General features: G+C 37.5%; 1 protein-coding gene across 14 annotated transcripts in view; it reads right to left on the bottom strand.

Annotated features, from left to right (window-relative positions):
• Positions 1-25,712, bottom strand: part of SMG7 (SMG7 nonsense mediated mRNA decay factor) — a 93,675-nt gene that overhangs the window by 56,456 nt on the left and 11,507 nt on the right. For 8 of the 14 annotated variants that reach the window (XM_013064207.2, XM_004767930.3, XM_004767929.3 and 5 more), the window contains exon 2: positions 104-195. The exons of 2 other annotated variants lie outside the window; for them this stretch is intronic. In XM_013064207.2, the coding sequence (XP_012919661.1) occupies positions 104-156 (53 nt within the window). In that variant the 5' untranslated portion in view covers positions 157-195. Of the gene's footprint in view, positions 1-103; positions 243-25,712 lie in introns of those variants that run through there. 4 more of the 14 variants (XM_004767926.3, XM_045074292.1, XM_013064208.2 and 1 more) reach the window with 1 other exon arrangement.

The raw sequence follows: 25,712 nt of genomic DNA, 5'->3' as shown, positions 1-25,712 counted from the left end.
TCTCTAACTCTTCCATTAGTGCTCACAGAATAAGCATACTATATAACGTACATCTCTAAAAGGAGTACAAACATGTAGAAATCCCTTGTAATTTTTATCCTACCTAATATTACTTGATTTCAGATGCTCCTCTGATTTCAAGTTTCCGGTCCTCATCTGGGACTTAAATGAAACGTTTTCTCCCACAATGACTATCTGCAAGAACATCCAATTTCTCATAAGGAAGAATGGTTTAAGACATTCTAGACAGAGGAGAGGAGGAAAATATGAGTTAACCCACAATAACAGAGAACTCCTTTGAAAAAAAATTAAATTATTTTCTCTTTATTTGAAATGATTTAATGTCAAAGTCAAATGAAAAAATACTTTTTTCTTTCTGTATTACGTTTCTTGAAATACACATTTTAATATGTTGGTTTGTATACTTCTAATATTCTAGATTTATATCTAAGTATTATCTAATCTCCTTCTCTCTCTGAAAGCTGACTGATCTCTATAAGGCAAACAAATACCAGTTACCCAGCAGGGTTTTTGTAGTTCCAAGGTGAGAGTGTCCTGCAGAACACAGAAGCAGAATGGCTGGTGTGAACTATACTGTTTACCAATGGAAAAACATGTAAAGCAATTAAATCACAATTATAGGTGGTATGAATGATGTTTAAATTGTAAGGTCAACTAAAAAAATCAGGCTTTTAGATCTTTATTCACTCACTGAACAACGATTTGGTCATGTCTATGTACTAGATACAGTGTGAAGGACTGGGTATACAATGATGAAAAAAACAAATATGGTGCCTTCCATGGATTTAAAATATAATGTGGACATAGATCCACAAGGAAGGAGGAGGCAATAAAGGGTAGTGATTAAAAGCATGGGTGTGTGTCACACAGTTTGCATTTAATGGCATGCTGGGAATAAGTCAAGCCACAGAAAAACATAGCAAAATTTCTTAGGGACATCAATTTAACTCAAAGAAATGAACAAAGTTAAGTAAATATTATTGGCTGCTGATACCTGCTTACACATACAATTACTATGTGGCAGATTCTGTGCTAAATGTTCTACACACATGATCTCAAAGAATGGGAGTATAATGTAATAATAGTTAAGTATAGTCTTATATTCAGACTGTGCATTCAAACCAAGCTCTGCCAACAACTAGCTGTGTAACCTTAGGAAAATCACTTCTCTATGCCCTAGTTTTGTTAGAAGTTAAGAAGGAGATAAATAAATGTACCTACCTCATTGAGAAGTTTTGAGGATTAAATGAGGTAGCAGAAATAAAGCACTTAGGACTGTTCCTTGTAAGCCCTCAAAAAATATTAGGTATTTTTGTCATTGTTATCGTTATAGTTATTCGTCTTCCCAACAATCCTAAGATGTAAGTGCTATTATTATTCTCATTCTATAAATTAGGAAACTGAAGCTAAGAACTACACTAATCAATTCTAGAATAAAAGACAAGGTTATTCACAATATTTAACAACAGAACACAAGTCCTAAGAGAAATTTCAAACATGCAGGAGATCCGTGTGGACTTCGTCCCCTCACTTCGGAAGCAGATATTCAACCTCCAGTGACTTTAGTTGTACTTTAGTGGAAGACTGAGAAAATACATGATAAAACCCAAGCTCCTTAGCATAGCATGTGAGGTCCCACAGGTCCCCGCTTTATACTTTATGACCTAATAAAACTAAATTATTTTTAGTTCTTAGCTACTTTGTTCCTCAGTATCTCTACTCATGCTCCTTCACTCAGCCTGGAACGCCCTCCTCCTTCCCTCCTCACCTGGTTAACGCCTTCTCTTATTTAAAACTCAGCAACTTCTACACAATGCCTTTGGCTTGGCCAAGCACTCCCAGTGCATCTTAACGCCCACTTCTATCTTAGCACCCAGTGCTACGAGGAGGTTATTTCCTCCACTAAAGACTATTCTGCACAACTCTGTATACCTGGTGCCTAGTTATGCCTGCCAAACTAAAGTGTATAAAGCAAATATATGTTAATTTGGGCTACAAGGTCTCTCAAAAGGCTAAGACACTAAAAATTCAGTTTCTCAAAACTGACAGTAGTCTCAAAAGTCTTCCAGGAAAACAACTTCTAAGGTTTTTTTCACCTGATAACCAGGAATAACGTACTTCCTTCTAGGTTCAGAAAATCTATTATTTTATACAGTCTGTTAGAAAAATCCATGATCATTTTCTTGGCTATCTGATATTCAGATTGTTTTCCACACACTAGAATCTATATAGTACAGACAATACAGTATATATCTATATAGAAATACAAAATCTGAGAGAGGCCTGGGTGGCTTAGTCAGTTAAGCATCTGCCTTGGCTCAGGTCATGATCTCAGGGTCCTGGGATCAAACTGAAATCTGGCTCCATGCTCAAGGGGAGTATGCTTCTCCCTCTGCCCCCTCACTTGCTAGTTGCACACATGTGCTCTCTCTCAAATAAATAAATCTTAAAGGAAAAAAAAAGATAAAATTTGAAACCTCCATAGGATATGGATAAAGTCAATAACCCAAGTGCGCTGAACAAGAAATTAAGGTTAAGGCTAACAGAATTTAAATTTATAAAAAGAAAAAAAATTTAGAGTAAACCATCAACAACTGGATGGCTATTTCCCCCTCATCTCAATTTCTACATTAGATGAGATATGCCAAAACAATGGTTTTCGACTCTACCAAACCCAATGCCTTTGGAGAAAAAAAAATGCATTCTATGTAACAACGCTGTACCTTATGGAAATAAAACACAAGATAATATTATATTTCTTATTTAACACAGAAAAAGTGAAAACTAAATGCCTTTTAGGGTAAAAAAAAAAGGAAAAATAAAGGAAAGCATTTTTTTAAAAAATTTATTTATTTATTTGAGAAACAGAGAGAGCATGAGTGGGAGGGGCAGAGGAAGGAGACAGAACCTCAACACCAAGCACAGAACCCGATGCAGGGTTTCATCTGAGAACGCTGAGATCATGACCTGAGCTGAAACTGAGAGCAGGATGTTCAATGGACTGAAACACTCAGGTGCCCAAAAGGAAAGCAATTTTTAATAAAATTAGCATCTAACAATATAAAAGATCAGGTAAGACTACTTTTGAAGACATAATAAAGTAAATGCTTGCATATACTTATAATGGTAAGAGAAGGTTAACAGAATACCAAAGACAGAAAAACAAAAGCTAAAATATGAGTAGACACTAGAATCAAAATACATATTAATGTAGTAACAGATTAGATTCATTGGAAAGGACAATGAGAGAAAAAAATTACATCAGGGCAACCCAAGACAAAGTACAGAGTTGATCTGAAGTAAACAAGTATGTGACTACATGCTTTAAGAAGTGACATGAAACAAAAATTAGATTTAAAAAATAAAAAAGAGCAAACAGCCAAAATAATGTAAAACACCATACTAGTTAAACAAAAGTAAAATACTACTTCCTGATGTGGAATGGGGATGATACACAAAATAGACAAGTTAATTAACTCAGCTAGCAACAAGATACCATCTGACTTAACTAAATCAAAGAATCTAGGCGTGCCTGGGTGGCTCAGTCGGTTGAATGTCTGCCTTTGGCTAGGGTCATGATCTTGGGCCCTAGAAAAAAATCCCAGATCTGGCTCCTTGCTCAGCAGGAAACCTGCTTCTCCTTTTGCCTGCTGCTCCCCCTACTTGTGCTCTCTCTCTGACAAATAAATAAAATCTTAAAAAAAAATCTATAATTATAGTACATATAGTACTCTCTACTTCTACATGGTCTCTAAAATTTAAAAAAAAAAAGATATACAGAAGTCAAAACTGATTTTTCTACCAAAAAAACATTATTTAGCCTATATTTCCAGACATCAGTTTTAGCTAGTCATGTTCCTTATTATTTTCCTATCTTCAGAAAGGGGTGGTATATTAAAATCAAGTAATTTAACTAGATACAGATCATGGAAGGCATATGGAAGATTGTTATATTAATGGCCCCCAATGAATCACACACCACCTGGCATCTGTACCCTTATTAATCTCTTCACATGGCGCCTGGGTGGCTCAGTGGGTTAAAGCCTCTGCCTTCAGCTCAGGTCATGATCCCAGGGTCCTCGGATCGAGCCCCACATCGGGCAGGAAGCCTGCTTCCTCCTCTCTCTCTCTGCCTGCCTCTTTGCCTACTTGTGATCTCTGTCTGTCAAATAAGTAAATAAAATCTTTAAAAAAAAAATTAATCTCTTCACATACTGACCATAGGCTGAACACATGACTTACTTTGGCCAATTGGACTTCACCAAATGTAACAGAAAGAGGTTGATAAGCACTTGTGCATTTGAGCCTGCCCTTTTGCTAACACCATCATCATGTTATAAAGCCAAGGACAACATACCACTTGGAACAAGGAGACCCAGTTTTCCCACCTATCACAGTCATCTCAGCTGAGGGTCCAAACAGTTGAGTGAGGTTGTCTTGGGCCATTCAGGTCAGGCTGAGCCACTGGCTGACTGAGTCATCCAACAGAATTAACTGGCTCGGTCCAGTAGACAGCAATATAGACAGCTATCATCAGACTTTGACCAACAACGTTTTACTGAGTGAAGGGAAAAGGGGTGGGGATAAAAAAATGATTCCTGGCCAGCTAGAAGGGTGGACTAGCCATTTACTAACAAAAGGAAGATGATACAAGTAGGTATATGGAGAAGAGTCCATTTTGGGATAATAGTGCTTGGCACATGATATTACATAAGCTCTTGCTATTGTGCTTGATAACAATGGTAATTCTGAGATGGTTATTATACATCCAACAGAATGAACTGACAGGTAGTTAGAGTCTGGGGTTTAAAGGAAAGGTATGGACTGCAGATATTCATTTGGGAGTCATCAGTATACAGGCATACTTGTTTTATTGTGCTTTGCTTTACTGTGCTTCACAGATGCTGAAGTTGTTAACAATAGAAGGTCTGTGGCAACCCTGTGTCCAAGAAGTCTACTGGTACCCTTTTTCCAATAGCATTTGCTCACTTCATGTCTCTGTGTCACATTTTGTAATTCTCACAATATTTCAAATTGTTTAATAATATTATTATTATACTTGTTATGATATTCTGTGATCAGTGATTTTTGACATTATTGCAACTGTTTGGGGGCACCACAAACCATTCCCATATAAGATAGCGAACTTAATGAATGTTGTGTGCGTTCTGACTGCTCCACCAATCAGCCACTCCCCCATCTCTCTTCCTTTCCTTGGGCTTCCTTATTACCTGAGACACAGTACTGAAATTATGCCTATTAATAACTCTACTATGGCCCCCTAAGTGTTCAAGTGAAAAGAGTCACATGTCTCTTTTTAAATCAAAAGCTAGAAATGATTAAGCTTAGTGAGGAAGGCACAATGAAAGTCTAGACAGGACTCTTGCACAAAACAGCCAACTTTTACTCTCAAAGCTAAAAGTTCTTGAAGGAAATGAAAAGTTGTGCTCCAGCAAAGACACAAGAGATAAAAGCAGCCTTACCACTGATTTGGGAAAAGTCTGAGTGGTCTAAGCATATCGAGCTGGCCACAACCTTCCATTAAACCAAAGCCTAACCCAGAGCAAGGCCTTAACTCTCTTCAATTCTACGCAAACTGAGAGAGGTGAGGAACTGCATACGAAAAACCTGAAAGCTAGCAGAGGTTGGTTCATGAGGTTTCAGGAGAGAAGCCATCTCCATAAAATAGAAATATGAGGTGAAGGAGCAAGTGTTGATACAGAAGCTACACTGAGTTATCCAGAAGACGTAGCTAAGATAATTCATGGAGGTGGCTAAACAACAGACTTTCTGTGTAGACAAAACAACCTTGTATCAGGAGAAGATACCATCCTGGACTTCATAGCTAGAGAGGATAAGTTAGTGCCTGGTTTCATAACTTCAAAGTACAGGCTGACTCTCTTGTTAAGGGATAATGCAGCTGGCAACTTTAAGTCGAAGCCAATACTCATTTCCCATTCCCAAAACCCTAGGGCCCTTAAAACTATGCTAAATCTCCTCTGCCTGTGTGCTCTATGAACGAAACACCAAAGCCTGGATGACAGCATATCTGTTTTCAACACGGTTTACTGATATTTTAAACCACCACTGAGACCTACTGCTTAGAAAAAAAGAGTCCTCTCAAAATATTACTGCACAATAATAATAATATACCTGGTCACCTAAGAACTTCAATGGAGATGGACAAGATTAACATTGTTTTCATGCCTGCTGACACAACCATCTTTTCTGTAGTCCATGGATCAAAAAGTAATTTAGATTTTCAAGACTTTGCATTTAAAAAATACATTTCAGGGTCACCTGGGTGGCTCAGCTGGTTAAGTGTCTGCCTTTATTCAGGTCATGATCCCAGGGTCCTGGGATTAAGCCGGGAGTCTACTTCTCCCACTGCTTGTACTATCTCACACTCTGCCAAATAAATAAATAAAATCTTAAAAATAAATAAAAAAAATTTTTTTTGTAACGCTATAGCTACCATTGATCGTGATTCCTCTGATGCATCTGGGCAAAGGCAACTGAAAACCTTCTGGAAAGGATTCCCAATTCTTGATGCCATTAAGAGCATTCAAGGTTAATCTGAAGAGGTCAAAATATCAACATTAACAGCATTTGGGAAGAAGCTGATTCCAATCCTCATGGATGACTCTGAGGAGCTCAAGACTTCAGTGGAGGAAGTGACTGCAGAAGTGGGGGAAAGAGAATGAAAATTACATGGAGCCTGAAGATGTGAGTGAATTGCTATAATCCACTGATAAAGCTTGAATGGATGAGGAGTTTCTTCTTACGGGTGAGCAAAGAAAGTAGTTTCTTGAGATGGACTCTACTCCTGGTGAAGATGCTTTGAAGACTGTTGAAATGACAAAAAAAAAGGATTTAGAATATTACATAAACTTAGCTGATAAAGAAACTGTAGGGTTTGAGAGGACTGACTCCAATTTTGGAAGAAGTTCTACTATAGATAAAATGCCATCAAACAGCACTGCATGCCACAGATAACTCATCTGGGAAGGAGTCAGTTGATGTGGTCAACTTCACAGCCTTAATTTTTTTTTTTTTAAGATTTTATCTATTTGGCAGAGAGAGAGCACAAGCAGGGGAGCAGTAAGCAGAGGAAGAGGGAGAAGCAGGCTTCCTACAGAGCGGGAGGCCTGATGAAGGGCTCAATTCTAGGATACTGGGATTAGGACCTGGGCTGAAGGCAGACGCTCAACTGACTGAGCCACCCAGGTGCCCCTTCACTGCCTTATTTTTAAAAATTTCATTTACAACTCTGTATCATATTAAAAAATCAAATTACCAGTTCACTGGACAACAGACCCCAAGAAGTTAAGAGTTCATATCAAATCTGGCTCATATCAATTATATAAAAAATATGTGAAGAAATGACAGAATAGCTTTCAAATTTGATGAGTTACAAACCCAGAGATCTAAGATGCTCAACAAAACTTGAGCATTTAAACACAAAAAAAGACCATACAAAGACACTGTAATCAAATGGCTGAAATTCAATGATAAAAAGAAAATTTTCAGAGCAGGGAGAGAAAAAGGATCCATTATATAAGGAGGAATAAAAATAAGACTAATGCCCATATTCTCAGAAAAAAATGTAAGCCAAAAAATAATGAAGTAAAACTTCAAAATATTGGGAGGGGGAGAAGGATAAGCCCTTATCAAACCTATAATTAGATGTCCAGCAAAAATACCCTTTAAAACTGAAGGTGAAATAAGGACAATTTCAGAAACACAGAAGCTGAGGAAATTTGATGCCAGAAGATCAATACCATAAGGAATATTTTAAAAAGGAAGTTCTTGAGGCTAGAAAGAAAGATACCACACAGAAACCTGGAACTACACAAAAAGATAATAAATGCCAGAAATGAAAAATATGTAAGTAAATGTAAAATAATGTTTTTCTCCTTGTTTTTTAATTTCCTTAAAAGTTAACTAACTTTTGGGGTACTGGGTGGCTCAGTTGTTAAGCATCTACCTTCGGCTCAGGTCATGATCCCAGGGTCCTGGGATCAAGTTCGTCATAGGGCTCCCTGCTCAGCAGGAAGCGTGCTTCTCCCTTTCCCCTCCCCCCTGGCTTGTGTTCCCTCTCTTGCAGTCTAATAAATACATAAAATCTTAAGCAAAAAACAAAAATAACATGTAGTTTAGGGTTTAAAACAAATAAAGGGGAAAACAAGGGGGGTGCCCAGCTGGCCCACTTGGAAGAGCATGCAACTCTTGATATCAGGATCTTGAATTCAAGCCCCACGCTGTGTAGAGATTACTTAAAAAAGACTAAATAAAAAATAAATGACTTTAAAACAAAAAAGAGGGCACCTGGGTGGCCCAGCAGGTTAAGCATCTGACTCTTGACTTTGGCTGAGGTCATGATCTCAGGGTTGTGAGATCAAAGCCTGCACCAGACCCTGCACTAGGCATGGAGTCTACTTAAGATTCTCTCTCTCCCTCCATCTCTGCCCCTCCCCCCCAAAAAAAACAAACCAACAAAATAAAAATGAAAATGTAACAGTACAAACAGAAGGAGAGGGAGATATAATTACACCACTTAAGATTTTATATTATACTTAAAGTGGAATATATAAAAATACGTATTATAAACCCCAGAGAAACCAAAAGAGGATTATTAGAGGATACCTAATAAACAGGAGAAATAAAATAAAAAGAGACAGAAAAGAAAAATAGATAAATCTATAATTATTTGGAGAGTTCAAAACTCCTCTCTCAATAACAGACAACTAGGCAGAAAGTGGGCAGAAAATTGGCAGAATTAGACCAATACTATCAACCAAACATCTAACTGGCATTTCTAAAACACTTTACCCAACAGAAGAATACACGTATTTTTCAAGTGCACATCCATCCAGCAAGAAAGACCATATGTGAATCACAAAATAAATCTTCAGAAATTTAAAAGAATCAAAACCACAGAACTACCAATCAATACAGAAAGCTGGAAAATTCCTCACCTATTTGGAAATGAAATAATACATTTCTTAATAATCATGGAGCAAAAGAAGAAATCACAGAGGAAATGGGAAAATATCTGAAACCAAATGAAAATGGAAACATAATGTGTAGGACGCAACAAGGCAGTGCTCAGAGAGCTCTTTATAACTTTAAATGCCTAAATGAAAATAAAAAAGGTCTTAAGGCATTAATCTACCTTAAACTATAAAAGTATATTAAACCAAAATTAAGTAGAAGAAAATAACGAAAAGCAGAAAACAAAAACCAGAAAACAAATAAAAGCTCACTTCAAAAAGATCAACATAATTCCCCTCAAACTAATCTATAGTTAGAATACAATTCCAATCAAAACATTAGGAGGCTGTTTTTGGTAGAAACTAACGGACAGGTTGGCTTTAAAATTTATCTGGAAATGGAAAAACTGAGAATAAACAAAACAATGTTCCAAAAGAATAAATGTGGGAGAACTTACACTACCAGATTTCAAACTTTTATGCGGTAATAATCAAAACAGTATAGTATTGGTATAAGAATAAACATACAGATCAATGGAACAGACCAGAGTACAGAAATGGACTCATCTACTCATGTATGTAGGTACATGTGTATCACTGTGTCTGTGTATACAGCCAAATAATGTTTAACAAAAGTGTCAAGGCACTTTAACAGGGAAAAAATGTTTTCAATGGTAGATAAAAATTTAAAAACTAGAAAAAATTAACTTTAAGTGATACATCACAGCACACACAAAAATTAATTCAAAATGGATCACAGACCTAAATCTATAAAATTTCTAGGAGAAATTTTTCACTAGCCCAGGGAAATAAAGAATTCCATACAGGCAAGAGTCAATAAAAGAAAAAAGTAAACCAATAAATTGGATTCATTAAAATTTAAAACTCCTGCTCCTCAAAATAATTAAGAAAAGTGAAAAGGCAAGCCAGACTGGGATATATGTGTATGTATACAAACACAAAGGATTTACACTGAAAAAATATAAAGAGAACTCAACAATAAAGCATTCCAATTTTTAAAATGGACTAATGATTTAAACACTAAAAGAAGATACACAAATGGCCCATTAAGCACATGAAAAGAAGCTCAACATCTTCTGTCATCTAGAAATGTGACTCTACAATAAAATACCAATTCATACTCACCAGAATGATGAAACTCAAAGGACTACCAATACCAAGTTCTAGAACAAGCAAAAGTAATTTATAGTGATACAAATCAGAACAACTGCCTGACGCATATAGAGAGTTAGGACATATTGCAGAGGAGTCTAGACAGTATTTTGGGAGATTTGCAAGTATTCTATATCTTGATCAGGGTGGTGGTTAGAGGGTGTATTTTCATAAAGTTCAGTAACTGTAGAGTTAAAATGAATGCATTTTGATTACCTCAACTAATGTGATTTATTTTTTTTAAGTATTTTTAAAAGATTTTATTTATTTGACAGAGAAGGTGTCCTACAGACAGAGAATACAAGCAGACAGAGCAGTAGGCATAGGAAGAGAGAGAAGCAGGCTCTCCACAAACCAGGGTTCCTGAAGGGGGTGCTCAATCCCATGACCCTGGGATCATGACCTGAGCCGAAGGCAGACACTTAACAAACTGAGCCACCCAGGTGCCCTCAACGTGGTATTTCTTTTTTTTTTTTTTTATAAACATATATTTTTATCCCCAGGGGTACAGGTCTGTGAATCGCCAGGCTTACACACAACTAGTGTGATTTAAAAGTATATGCCCTATGATCATAATCTGATTAAAATGCATTATCTACACATTGCATAAAATGCACATTCTATATTCATTTAAAAAAAAAACTGAGGAGCATGAACAGTACTGATGGCAATTTAATACTACAAATTTTCTCAAGAGTTAACAATGACTGCCCAAACTTAGCTTTTTCTCAGTCTTCATACTTCCTGAACTATAGTGTATTGGCCCTTACTCAAACTTCAAACCGTATCAAAATCTTTTTGAAAGCCTCTGAAAATGGTCACTGAACTTGATCCCCACAGTTTCTGATTCAGCAGGTCTAAGATGGGACACAAGATTTTGGATTTCTAACAAGTTCCCAGGTGATACTGATGCTATTGGTCTGGGGACCACACTTTTGAGAACGAGTGCATTAAAACACCCCTTTATTAAACTTTAAAACTTTCCATGGGGCACCTGGGTGGCTCAGTCGTTATGTGTCTGCCTTCAGCTCAGGTCCTGATTCCTGGGATCAAGCCCTGCATGGGGCTCCCTACTCGGAGGGAAGGCTGCTTCTCCCTCTCCCACTCCCCCTGCTTGTGTTCCCTCTCTCGCTGTGAAATAAATAAAATCTTTAAAAAAAAAAAAAAAAAAGAAGAAGAAGAAAAGAAACACCTAATCATCAGGGAAATGCAAATCAAAACCACAACGAGCTATTACCTCACACCTGTCAGAATGGCTGAAATCAAAAACACAAGAAACAAGAAGTACTGATGAGGATGTGGAGAAAAAAGGACTCTACTGTTGGTAGGAATGCAAACTGGTGCAGCTACTGTGGAAAACAGTATGGAGGTTCCTCAAAAAATTAAAAATAGAATTACCACACAATCCAGTGATTCCATTACTGGGCATTTACCCAAAGAACATTAAAACACTAAATCAAAAAAATATATGCATCTCTATGTTTACTGCAGTATTATTTACAGTAGCCAAATTATGGAAATAGTCTAAGGGTCTATGAATGGAGAAAGATATGGTGTATGTACACACACACACACACACACACTCACACACTCACACTGCAATGGAATATTACTCAGCCATAAAAAAGATTGGAACCTTGACTGTTAAAACAACATGGATGGATCTAGAGAGTATAATGCTAAATAAAATAAGTCAGAGAAAGACAAACACCATATGATTTCACCCTTTTGTGGAATTTAAGAAACAAAACAAGTGAACAAAGAAAAAAAGAAAGAAACCAAAAAAGACTCAACTATAAAGAACATAATTGATTGTCACCAGAGGGGAGGTAGGTGGGAGGAAGAATAAGACCTTATTATCATCTGGTATCTGTTCCCTAATGATCTCACCTGATACCGATACACCTGTATCACTACTTTCCAGCTTGTGGATTTAAGTGTCACCATTACTGAAGACAACTATGAAATCAATCATTTCCAACCCAGCTCACACTATGTCCCCATTCCAACAGCTATCTGGCATCTCTGCATGGATATTTATTAAATATTCCCTTCAACACCCATGACTTTATTACCTATTTCCATGAGAAGTGCTACCATTTCCCCACGACCAACTTCAATATGACTCTCCCTCTCTCCCTTCATACCTAATCAGTAGCCAAAATCCCACTGATTACATTCACGTATTTTCTCTCATAGATGCTTCTCAGTATCCTGATTCAGACTTTCACTGTCTTTTACATGGATTTTTGGCAGTTTTCTCAAATCATTCCCATGACTTTACTTGCATGAACTTCCCAAATATACGGTATCAAATAATTCTAAACACATCAATGTCCAGATTGAAAACATTAATTTCCATTTATCCATAAAGTTCAAACTAAGCAGCCTATCAGTATCCCCCAATTTAGCTTCCAACCTTATCTCCTTAAACCTCTCCCTTCATGAAGTATGCTCCAAATGCTTCTGATTCCTCCTATGTCTGTCTGTCGGTCTCTTTCTCTCTCTACATATATATGTATTTTTTTTTCCTCTGCCTGGAATATCCTCCTCCAGTTCATCACAAAATTCTTCTATCTTAGGGAGATGATATACCCTTCATAAAACCTCTTAAGACATTTCTATGAGGTCAACCCTTCAATTCATATCCATTATGGCACGTACTACATTCTAACATGTTATTTCTTCAATTAATCTCTGATTTATACTATAACCCCAAAACTGCCTTGAAGAGTACCTTATTATCTAGTCTTCCCTGAATAAATACGTTGAATGAGTGCAGTTAACAAGATAATTATTTGTATATTTTTAAAATATATATTAAATAAAAGCCTCAAGGCTACAAATATGATTCCACACACACAAAAAAATTCACAGTAAAAATCTTTTGATAGAAACTCCTTATGGTCAATAGAAGGAAATCTAATATTAGTCACATATTTACTATATGTAACCTATTTCTTTTAACTTACAAAAGTAAAAAGCAGAAAACAATGTATTTTAATCTAACATATCTAAAACATTAGCATTTCAACATGTAGTCAATATAAAAATTATTGAAGATTTCAAATTCTTTCTCATGCTAAGTTGTCAAACTGTTTCACAATTACAGCACCTATCAATTAAGCAGCTACTTTTTCATCAGAAATATTCGATCTGTATTTAGATTCCTTAAAATGTACTGCTGAAGGTAGATTCACAGACCCAAATTGTTCTGACAACTCAATCAAGCATAAATTCTTAAAACTTAAATTAATTAAAAAAAAAAAACTTTTACTTACAGGGGTGCCTGGGTGACTGAGTCAATTGTCTGACTCTTGATTTTGGCTCAAGTCATCATCTAAGGGTCCTGAGACTGAGCCCAACACTCGCGCTGGGCATAGAGTCCCCTTAAGATTCTCTCTTTAATCCCCCTGCTGGCCCTCCCCGGCCTCTTCCCATTAAAAAAAAAAAACAAAAAACCTGAATTATAATACAGCTCCTCAGTCACACCGGCCACATTTCCAGTGCTCAATGACCACAGGTGGCTAGCAGTTACTCTACAGGGCCTTGCAGGTATAAACCACTTCTAAGAGGATCAATAATTTCAGCAATATGAAAGAGAAATATCACAAAAGACTCCTAAAACCATTTTAACTCCTAAAACCATTAAGATTTTAGCAGGGGAGAAACCCTCCAGAGCAACCACTTTGCTTAATAATAGAAGCAAATGTAAAACAATTTATACCAATAATTTCTTAGTATCTCGGGCTTGCTATATCCTAGACACTATTCTAGGAGCTGGGATACAGCAGTGAAGAAAGTACACAAGGTTCCTGCTATCAAGGAATTTACATTTTATATTAGGGTTTGTGGGAGGAGACAAAAAGCAAATCCATATATTATCTATTGGGGTTACAGTGTGAAACTGACTAGGGATCAGTTTGGGGAAGGCTCCCCGAGAAAAGTTAGATCCACTCATACAAGTGTGAGGCCCCTTCCCTACAATGTTCCATTTGCCATTCTTTACCAGCTCAAGCTGAAAAACGCAACAAGAATAAGACAACAAGGCCCAGACCAGGGCAGAACACCTAGCTTTTTTAGTATCCTAATATTCAACATAATACTTAGTACCCTATGCACTTTATGTTGCACTGAACAGAATTATATATTACACACACACACCCAAAAGAATAATATAACCCCTTCTAACTTTGCTGTTTGACCCTCTGGTCTCTCTGAGCTTCAACTTCCTATATGAAAAGTTAAGAGTTAATTATGCTTATTTTACAGTCTGCATTATCAGGAAAACATATACTACATATGAATGGATGCTGCGAACTCTAAAGCATTATATGAAAAGGAAAAACTTACTAGGGGTATTAAAAAAGAGCTTATTCAACATTTCATTTTGGGCAACCCCTTCGGGTCCCCTCCCTTCTTGGGAGTTTTGTACTATCACTTTGCTTTCACTCAATAAACCTTGCTTTGCTGTCCCTGATTTTTTTTCCTGATTGACCCTCATACAATAAACATGTCACACCACTGGGATAGACCTGGGCTGTCTAATTCAGTAGCCACTAGCCACATGAGCATTTGACATGTAATTAGGATAACTGACAAAATTTTTTATTTTATTTCATTTAAATGAAATTAAAATTGAACAGCTACACATGCCTAGTGTCTACCATTCTGGACAGCACAGGTATACATCAAAACCACTGTTACTGATTAACCTACTGGAATGAAAGAAGAAAGCCTCAAAACCTGCCTACCTTCCTCCATGTAACCGTTCAAAAGGCAAAGGTACAGCTGACAGCAATTTCTGATAAGCATGTAAGACAGTGAAATGGAAATGAAAATGAAAAGCTTTCACAGAACAGAGTTGGCTTCCTATCAGGTAAGGTATGAGAAAAATGGCACTGATTTATGTTAGGGTACTAGCACATGCACATCGCTTTCCATTCCTGCTCTGGCTGCCATGAGAACAGCAACAGACACGACTCTTACTCATCTTCGCATCTCTGATACAGAGTTTATCAAAACAGAATCCTATTACCCATGACTTTCCACTATACTTACATCCTCTCTCTGGTTGGCATTCTTCTTTGAAGCCCAGCATCTTTTTTTTTTTTTTTTTAGATTTTATTTATTTATTTAACAGAAATAACAAGTAGGCAGAGAGGCAGGCAGAGAGAGAGGAGGAAGCAGGCTCCCTGCTGAGCAGAGAGCCCTGAAACCCAGCATCTTAATCTCCCCTCCTATTTTTAAGAAATCTCCCAACTTAAAAGGCAGAAGCAATTTCCGCTATAGATTCACCAGCTTCCCTTGCAGCTAGGGTGCAAAGAGATCAATCAGACTTACAATGAGCACACCAACATCACATTTTTTTTTTTTAAAGGATTTTATTTATTTATTTCAGAGAGAGAGAGAGAGAGATGACAAGTAGGCAGAGAGGCAGGCAAAGAGAGAAGGGGAAGCAGGCTTCCTGCTGTGCAGAGAGCCCGATATGGGGCTCAATCCCAAGACCCAGAGATCATAACCTGAGCTGAAGGCAGAGGCTTAATCCACTGAGCCACCCAGGCACCCCCCAACACCACATTTAAATGACAGCTAGTGAGAGAAGAGGTATTGCGACAAATCCACCTTCGACGAGAGCAACTAAATCAAATTCCCAGTATCAGTGGTCCTGCATATCAAGTGTGGGTCAGGGATATAAATTATGGAGAGATCATGGTCTTACACCAGAGTATCTTCATAGGCTGAATTTTAAAGTTGTATACAGGCGCCTGGGTGGCTCAGTTGGTTAAGTGACTGCCTTCAGCTCAGGTCATGATCCCGGAGTCCTGGGATCGAGTCCTGCATCAGGCTCCCTGTTCCATGGGGAGTCTGCTCCCTCTGACCTCCCCTCTCATGCTCTCTCTCACTGTCTCTCTCTCAAATAAATAAATAAAACCTTAAAAAAGTAAAGTTGTATACTCCAGGTTACACAGCTATTGTGGGAGTCAGAATCATGACAATAAATCCCATATCCTAATCCCCACAAGCTGTGAATATGTTACCTAACAAAAAGGGACTTACTTTAAATCAGATGTGATTAAGGATTTTGAGGAGAGATTATTCTGGATTACCTGGGTGTGTCCAGTATAATTACAAGGGTTCTTACAAGTAAAAGAGGGAAGAAGCAGGAGAGTTAGAAGAGATGTAATGAAAGAAGCAAAGAATAAAGTGATAGGATTACTGATTTCGAAGCTGGAAGGAGGCCATAAACCAAAGAATGTAAGCAGCCTCTTTTCCTAGAAAAGGCAAGGAAATGGATTCTCTCCTATAACCTTCAGAAGGAAGGACACCTAAATTTTAGCCTAGTGGGGCCCATTTCAAATTTCTGACCTCTAGAACAATAAAGTAATAATTTGTGTTGTTTTAAGTCACCAAGTTTATGGTAATTTGTTACAGCAGCTGTAGAAGCTGGGTCTCTAGCTCTTTTATGCTTAAATGAACCAGCTGTTCCTCTTCCTCACATAGCTGATATACTCCCCTAATTCTCCCACCCTTAAGTCTATACAATCTACTACCATTTCCTTTAAGATTTATTTGAGTGAGTGAGAGAGTGAGAGGGCACACACACACAAGTGGGGAAGGGGCAGTGGGGGAGAGGGAAAGAGAGAAAGGCAGAGAATCTCAAGACAACTGAGCACGGAGCCCAATAAGGGCCTTGATCTCACCACCCTGAGATCATGACTTGAGCTGAAATCAAGAGCTAGACACTAAGCCACCCCCGTGCCCCCATTAGCATTTTTTAATTAACATATAATGTATTATTTGCTTCAGGGATACACATCTGTGAATCATCAGTCTTATATAATTCACAGCATTCACCATAGCACATACTCTCCCCAATGTCCATAACCCAGCCACCTTATCCCTCCCCTCCCACCCCCCAGCAACCCTCAGTTTGTTTCCTGAGATTAAGAGTCTCTAATGATTTGTCTCCCTCCCTGGTCCCATCTTGTTTCATGTTTTCCCTCTCTACCCCCCATGACCCCCCGCCCTGCCTCTCAAATTCCTTGTATCAGAGAGACCATATGATAACTGTCTTTCTCTGACTGACTTCTTTCAGTTAGCATAACACCCTCTAGTTCTATCCATGTCTTTGCAAATGGCAAGATTTTGGATTTTTGATGGCTGCATAGTATTCCATTCTATGTATATGTGTGTGTGTATATACACACATATACACACACCACATCTTTATCCATTCATCTGTTGAAGGACATCTAAGTTCTTTCCACAGTCTGGCTGTTGTGGACACTGCTGCTATAAACATCTGAGTGCACATGCCCCTTCAGATCACTAATTTCCATCTTTGGGGTAAATACCCAGTAATGCGATTGCTGGGTCATAGAGAAGCTCTATTTTCAGCTTTTTAAGGAACCTCCATACTGTTTTCCAGAATGGCTGTACCAGCTTGCATTCCCACCAACAGTGTAAGAGGGTTCCCCTTTCCATGCACCCTCACCAACATCTGCCATTTCCTGACTTGTTGATTTTAGCCATTCCGACTGGTGTGAGGTGGTATCTCACTGTAGTTTTGATCTGTTATTTCCCTGATGCCAAGTGATGCTGAGCACTTTTTCATGTGACATCCATTTGGATGTCTTCTTTGCATTTTTTAAAAAGACAATGATACAGTTTTTGCTTTTTTTCATTGCCTAAGTCAGGCGTGCCTAGTTTTATTTACATCACAAAGGAAAATAATACTATTCAGACTTTACCATCTCCTGAAGACTGAGATATGTCAAGCATTCTGACTGAGAAATCAATATATTTCAAAATGTTCGCAATAAATAGACATTAGTGGTCAACATTTACTGACTGTCAGTATTGTTCTAAGTTGTACCAAGACAGGGGCACCTAGGTGGCTCAGTTGGTTAAGCGTCTGACTTCGGCTCAGGTCATGGTCCCAGGGTCCTGGGATGGAGCCCCATGTCTGGCTCCCTGCTCAGCAGGGAGTCTGCTTCTCCCTCTGCCCTCTCCCCCTGCTGGTGCACATGTGTCACTCTCTCTGTCTGAAATAAATAAAACCTAAAAAATAAATAAAATAAAGTTGTATGACAATAATTGAGAAACCCCTCCCCTCAAATCCTAACATGGGAATAAAATGGTGAACAAACACAAAATAATGTAACCGGTGAAAGAGAACTGAGAAAAAAAGAGAAACATCTGGTTATTTATCTAACAAAATTCTAAGATGATTCAAAGAAAGACTTTCTGGAAGAAGGAACTTTTCAAGGACAATGTACAGTAATATGAAAAGAAGCCAAGACTGTGAGATAAGTCCAGGAAGGTTGTCTCTTTTCTAGAGTTAACCACAGTCTCATTCTCTCAGAATCAGCTATGTGTTTAAGTAGAAAAATGGTAAATTCAAAGATGTCAGGCCACATATGAAAGCTTTAGTAATTTGTTTCTTTTAAAAAGTCACTGAATTTTCCTTCTGAAGCAACTTATTACTTAAAATTTTAATTTCACACATGTAAAATTCTATTTCTTTTAAGGTCAGAAGCTGATACCTGAACACCTTTGTGTAATAAGTCAACTATGACAATAAGGAAAAAGCAGTCTTAATCTTCTGTACTTAAATTATAAAACTGGCAAGTCATCCTCCACTGTCCTATTAGACCAGGTGGATCAGAACGGTTTTTCCCCATAGTAGCTAGTTCTTGATATCCTCAAGGTTTTGGGAAATATACTGTATTTAAGTATCAATACTGAAGACAAAAACTGCAGAAGAACAGCTATGAGAGAAGAACAGCAGGCCAACTAGTCAGTAAGTTCAAAGCAGTCTAAGTTAATTTATTACAGATATAAAAGAAAAACAATCTCCCCTTCTCTTTCCCTTAAGTTTCCTGGCAAAACTACCCTGCCCTCTCCCTTATTATTCCACAAAAAATAAATGCATTAGGAAGCTTAAGACTGATGAAAAAAGTTTGTTCAAATCATACACACTACATATATACTTATATGCATTTTCAGTGTTTTACAGAAATATATTACCTAATAACAAATATATAAACAAAACAAAAATAAGATTTTAGAATCCTACAATCCTAAGCAAATAAAAATATAAGACTATAGAGGTAGAGTCCATATGATATATGGTTAAAAGCATTCTAGAGCCCAACTCCTGGTTCAGCTACTTTATGCATGGCACCAGGCTTAACTATATTCTGCTTCTTTACTCTTCTATAATGAAGTCAACAGTACATCCCTCACAGGGGTACTGGGAGGATCCATCAAATATACAACATTTGGAACAGGGTCTGGCACAAAATGAAATTGTTGCTTTAGTCTTATTAATCATGTCAAATACACAAACCAGCACCCTCTCTCCTTGAAGTTATCATACCTCACTGGTATGATACTGCTACTCTATGCAAGCCTCCATTTTAGCACTGGAAAAAAAAAAAAAAACAAAAAACAAAAGTTAGGTTAGCATTGCCAAACTGCAGTCCTAATCAGGGACCCATACAGGAGAGGGTCTAGAGCATAAACATTAAGAAGCCGCTGAAACAATAAACAAATTATTCCTAAAAATATTTTTAATAAAATCATAAAATAAAAAATAAAATCATAGCACACCAAAACAATTTAAAAGAAAGACTATTGACTCAAGATTCCCTATCAAAGTTTCACAAAGATTTATACTAAAAAGTATACTTGTATGGCCACAAAAATCAGAGTATATCACACATATCCCAAATGCAACACAAAAACAAAGAAAGCCTCACACAAAACAAAGCAGTGTGCATTAAAAATGAGAGAAAATTACTCATGGTGATGTCTTTTTTTTTTTAAGATTTTTATTTATTTATTTATTTGACAGAAAGAGAGAGATCACAAGCAGGCAGAGAGGCAGGCAGAGAGAGAGGGGGGAAGGAGGCCCCCGGCTGAGCAGAGAGCCTGATGCGGGGCTCAATCATGGGACACATTTTTGAGCACTGCCATCACTTGCAACTTCATACCAAAATATGCCAAAATAGTTGCCAAAAATACAAAACAGCTGCCAAAAACAGTGGAAAGACTGTCATTTCGTATATGAAGAAACAGTGGAGGTAACACATAGTAAAGTAGAAAACTTGAAGGTTTATTAGCTTGGTATCACACTATATCATTTTCAGCCTCACTTTACATGGCCACCATTCCCAGGTTCTAAACTGTTCTCTCATTTTCATCTTACCTCACTTAGGAATCTGGGGATCTGAACCATGCAGCATAAAGAAAGAATTATGTCAGGGCACCTGGGTGGCTCAGTAGGTTAAAGCCTCTGCCTTCAGCTCAGGACACGATCTCTGGGTCCCGGGATGGAGCCCTGTGTTGGGCTCTCTGCTCAGTGGGGAGCCTGCTTCCCTCTTACTCTCTGCCTGCCTCTCTGCCTACTTGTGACCTCTGTCTGCCAAATAAATCAACTGTTTAAAAAAGAAAGAAAGAAAGAAAGAGTTATGTCCACAAAGAAAAGTAACTCCCATCTTATCAAGAAAAGCATCTATTTCGACAGGATCTTGTATGAAGATAAAATAAGTATGATATTCAGTCTGGCTGGTCCCATTTCTCACCTGGACCCTCCTAATCATTTCTTCCAACTCACGAGTGTGGTCTTTCTCCCTCTGATTCTACCATTCTACCATCTTCCTATGACTTGCCTCAAATTCAAATTGCACGGAGTTTGAAAACTTTCACCTGACCACCTCTTTAGCTATGTCCTGCCATCTCCACACATACCCTTAACGTAAATCACGATGTCTCTCTCCCTGTATTGGAAATGATGTGACAGAGAGAATATATTTTAAGGTTCTTGGGACTGATTCCCTAAGGCAGTTTACAACACCCATTATGGCAACCTCATATCCCAATTTCCTTAAAAGCAATCATCTAAATTACTACAGTAAGTTCTATTCCTAGTTCTCTGAGACGATTAAAAGTAAAAAGGCCATAAGTCAAATGCATATGTATTCACAGGGTTGTACCTGACCCAGTGCTCCTATCATAGTCCCAAAATTTGGGATATACAGTAAGTTCAAATAAAGAAAAAAATTGAAGAAATCCATTAACAATAACATACAACTGCTCCATAAGAATGTGAGGTTTTTAAATACCAAATAATACACTCCTACTACTAATATTAATAATAATAACTGCGCTTATTGCTTTTTTAAAAAACTAGGAATAAGGTAGCACATTATCGATTTTTATTCTTTTACCTCATTTATTCCTTATCAAACCATAAGAAACATACCTCCATTTTACTACTGACAACACTGGAATTAAAAAGGTCAGGTAACTTAGTCAAGATCATACATCCAATTTAAATCCAGGGCTGTCAGAAAACAAAAGCCATGCTCTTCACTTTTCAGTGCTATATCTGGCCAATACTTTATCTGGAGTATCACGCTAACTTTCTGATAACATAGCGCTACTTTTTTTTTTTTAAGATTTTATTTATTCATTTGACAGACAGAGATCACAGGTAGGCAGAGAGGTAGGCAGAGAGAGGAGGAAGCAGGCTCCCTGCCAAGCAGAGAGACCGATGCGGAACTCAATCCCAGGACCCCAGGATCACAACCTGAGCGGAAGGCAGAGGCTTCAACCCACTGAGCCAACCAGGTAACCCACTGTTTAGGTAAGTCCCATGAGATAACTTTTCCATATAAAGAATCCAGTGTACCGCAGTATTTCTGAATTTATTTTGCCTTAGAAACATTGAGAATCCTAACACCTATGAATTTTGCACACAATTCATTTTCAGTGGAATGCACTGTGGAAACACTAGAGTACTGGATAGATTTGCTCACGTGTAACACAAATAAAGACATCAAAGAGTCTGCTTCATAAAAAAAGAGAGAGAGATACAGGAGACCTTCAGTACTGGTGAGGATATGAGAAAACAGGTACCTTCAAACACTGTTAGGGTGGGAATAAATAGCATGAACTTCCTGGTAGTACCTACTATGTATTGTTAGTTCCCTTTTGTGGTTGTAACAAATTACCACAAATACAGCACCTTAAAACGACACAAAACATTATCTCACAGGTCTGAAAGTCAGAAGCCTAAACGAGTCCTAGTAGTTTAAAGTCAAGGTGCCGACACAACGGTGTTGCTTTCTGGAGACTCTAGGGTTTTGGCTTTACTTAGTTCTCAAGGCTGCCTGTGTTCCTCAGCGTGTGATCCCCTCCATTCCAGCAGAATGCGCTCTCCAGTAGATCGTTCAATTCTCCCTCTTCCATACTTATAGGATCCTTGTGATTACACTGCGCCCACCAAATAATCCATGATAATCTCTTCATTTTAAACTCAGCTGTTTAGAAATCTTAATTCCCCCCTGCCATGTTAAGGTAACAAATTCACAGGCTCCAGGGATCAGGATGTAGATATATTCTGGGGTTTGAATTGGGGGGGGAGGTCGGGGTGTTATTCTGCCTACACCTAACAAATTATTTTTAATGTGCATACATACCCTGTCACTCAAATAAGTGCACACAGGATACGTGTGTACAAGGATGTTCATCATAGCACTTTTTAAAATAATAATAAAATACTGGAAATAACACAAATTTTTACTCTTAGGAAATCAGTTTAGAAAGCTGTGGTATTCCCAAAGAACAGAACAGTATGCTAATGTTTCCAATGATGCTGCAGATATATAATTACAAACCTGTCTTTAATAAAATGTTAATAAAAAAAAAAAAAAGCCAGGTCACAAAAACAGAATACAGTCCAATCCCAGTTATTAAAGAATATACATATATACAAATATATGAGTATGTGAGTATGTTATCATACATACAAAAAATAACGGGAAAGCAACACAACTCTGGATGGTCGGATAACCATATATTCCTGTGTGCCTGGGACATTCCAGATTTATGCCCACTGTCCCAGCAATGATTTGCACTCTCTTTCATGGTTATAGGATCATTCTTACAATTTTCTGGGGTTTGTTTTGTTCCATTTCAAACAAGTACTCTCCTGGATGCTAAAAGTGGCAAGAATCTAATCTATATCACCATTTGAAATTTTACAAAATTAAAGTAACTTAGGAAGTACGCTTTTTAATATATGAATTTGCAACCACTAATTGTGAACCATCTAAATAACACACACTGCACCATTTGATAGCATCGCTGGCAAACACAGACACCAGAAGAGAAACTTCATTTTTAAGAGCACCGCCCAAGTATGTGCAGTGGACAAAGAGGGAGCAAAGGCCAATCCCAACTCTGCCACTAATCAGTTACCTTCAGTATCGTTTTCCTTCTCTACAATATGCCAATCGAGCGAGTTATACAAAGTTACTGTATACAGTGGTTTAAAAATACATTTAAATAAAAGTATTTTGGAAAATATAAAGCACTAATAAAATTTAAGACAGTACCCTTGAGGAATATAGTAGCCCTCTTTGCGGTAAAGATCACTAGACCACCCTATAGCCAGTAAGACACAATCTGCTCCTGCCCAATTCAAAAACTACCTTAGCAAGTTAATAAGTAAAATACTGATATATCCAGAAGTGCAGAAAATGAATACAATGCATAAATTAAGCTCTTTACTATGCTGCTTTATATACACATTTTCTCATGTAATTCTAAGTAATTCTAAGAATTCTATCACTGTCATTTAATAGAAAGGAAAATACAGAGTAGAAAAGTAAAACTAGAGAGGTTCAAGGTTACACTGCCATGTGCAGAGCTGGGATCTGAACTCATGACAATCTAAACACAAATTAGGCTAGTCTTAATTAATTAATTAAAAAAAAAAGACTTTATTTATTTGACAGAGAGAGAGAGAGAGCAGAGAGGCAGGAGGAAAAGCAGACTCCCTACTGAGCAGGGAGCCCGATGGGGAGCTCGACCCCAGGACCCTGAGATCATGACCTGAGTCAAGGCAGATGCTTAATTGACTGAGCCACCCAGGTGCCCTGGCTAGTCTTAATTTAAAGGCTTTGCTCATTCAACACCACCCTGCATTCTTAGGATACCAAAAAGATGCCTGAGTATGAGTTACAATTTAATCAATATATTTTTTCAAATTAGAAAGCAATTAATCTATTAACATTTGCTTTTCCTTTCCTATTATAAACCAAAATTTATGACCAACATGCCTTAAATTTGAGTTATGCTTCTTAAAATGTTGACCTTTTTCCATTAAAAAACAAAACACACTGGGGTGCCTGGGTGGCTCAGTGGGTTAAGCCGCTGCCTTCAGCTCAGGTCATGATCTCAGGGTCCTGGGATCGAGTCCCGCATCGGGCTCTCTGCTCAGCAGGGAGCCTGCTTCCTTCTCTCTCTCTCTGCCTGCCTCTCCGTGTACTTGTAATTTCTCTCTGTCAAATAAATAAACAAACAAACAAACAAACAAACACAGCAAAAGTAATGATTATTTCAAACAAATATTATCTTAATTATTTAAAATAAGCAGTTTAAGAAATACAATTTTAAAGAATTAGGTATTAAAATACAAAAATTTCACTTTAAATTACTTTACACAAACTATATGTGTGCACATGCACAAAATTTTGTGGATACCCTTTTTATATTCAAATTCATCCTGTGATGGTTCTTTTAACACTATGCTTTTTATCTTTTCCCACAAGCAATAAAAAAAGTTTCAAATAAGCATACATTTTAACCCATTTCTTCTTTGAATATCATCTTCTAATTGTATTTTACTCTGATTATCTTTCTACCGATATCTCATTACAGCATAGTACTTCACCCATTAAAAAAACTAAGTAATAATTCATGAACTTTCTAAGAGATAGCATTAGTAAAACACATTCTAATATACTGTGTCCCAACTAACACCACTGAAATGCTAGGCTTCTGGAAAGAGGAAGGAAGGAAAAAGTACTCAACTTATGTGTTCAGTGAACCCACGGAGTTTTAAGAAACAGACTGAGGATATTAACACATTAAATACAGCAGCTCTTAAAATACAATAGATTTTAGAACCATCTTCTCACTTAAGACAGACATTAAAGAAAGAAAAATGTCATTAAGAACTATGGGGAAAAAAGTATTAATCATCAAAAAGGATTTCAAATGTTTTGTTTTATGAAAGACTTGAAAAAGTTAATCCAAAGAGACTTCACTAATTTAAGGTTCTGGTTTTCTCCCCTTTCTTCCCTCACCTCCAACCCTATTCCATGTCTGAACTCAAGAGGTGAAGATTCTAAAAAATCAGTCCTATCTGGCGCCTGGGTGGCTCAGTGGATTAAGCCTCTGCCTTCAGCTCGGGTCATGATCCCAGGGTGCTGGGATCGAGCCCCACATCGGGCTCTCTGCTCAGCAGGGAGCCTGCTTCCCCCCCCCCCCCGCCGCCTGCCTCTCTGCCTACTTGTAATCTCTCTCTCTGTCAAATAAATAAATAAAATCTTAAAAAAAAAAAAAAAATCAGTCCTATCAACCCAGTTATTTTCAGAATTATACATATTCACTAATACTTCCGTCTCTTAAATAATAATTTAATAATGTTCCAAATAACTAATTTTT

This window comes from Mustela putorius, unplaced genomic scaffold (assembly GCF_011764305.1).
Source record: "Mustela putorius furo isolate JIRA1106 unplaced genomic scaffold, ASM1176430v1.1 tig00537335_pilon_pilon_pilon, whole genome shotgun sequence".
In the NCBI taxonomy this organism is placed as follows: Eukaryota; Metazoa; Chordata; class Mammalia; order Carnivora; family Mustelidae; genus Mustela; species Mustela putorius.
This window is presented reverse-complemented; position numbering and strand designations above follow the sequence as displayed.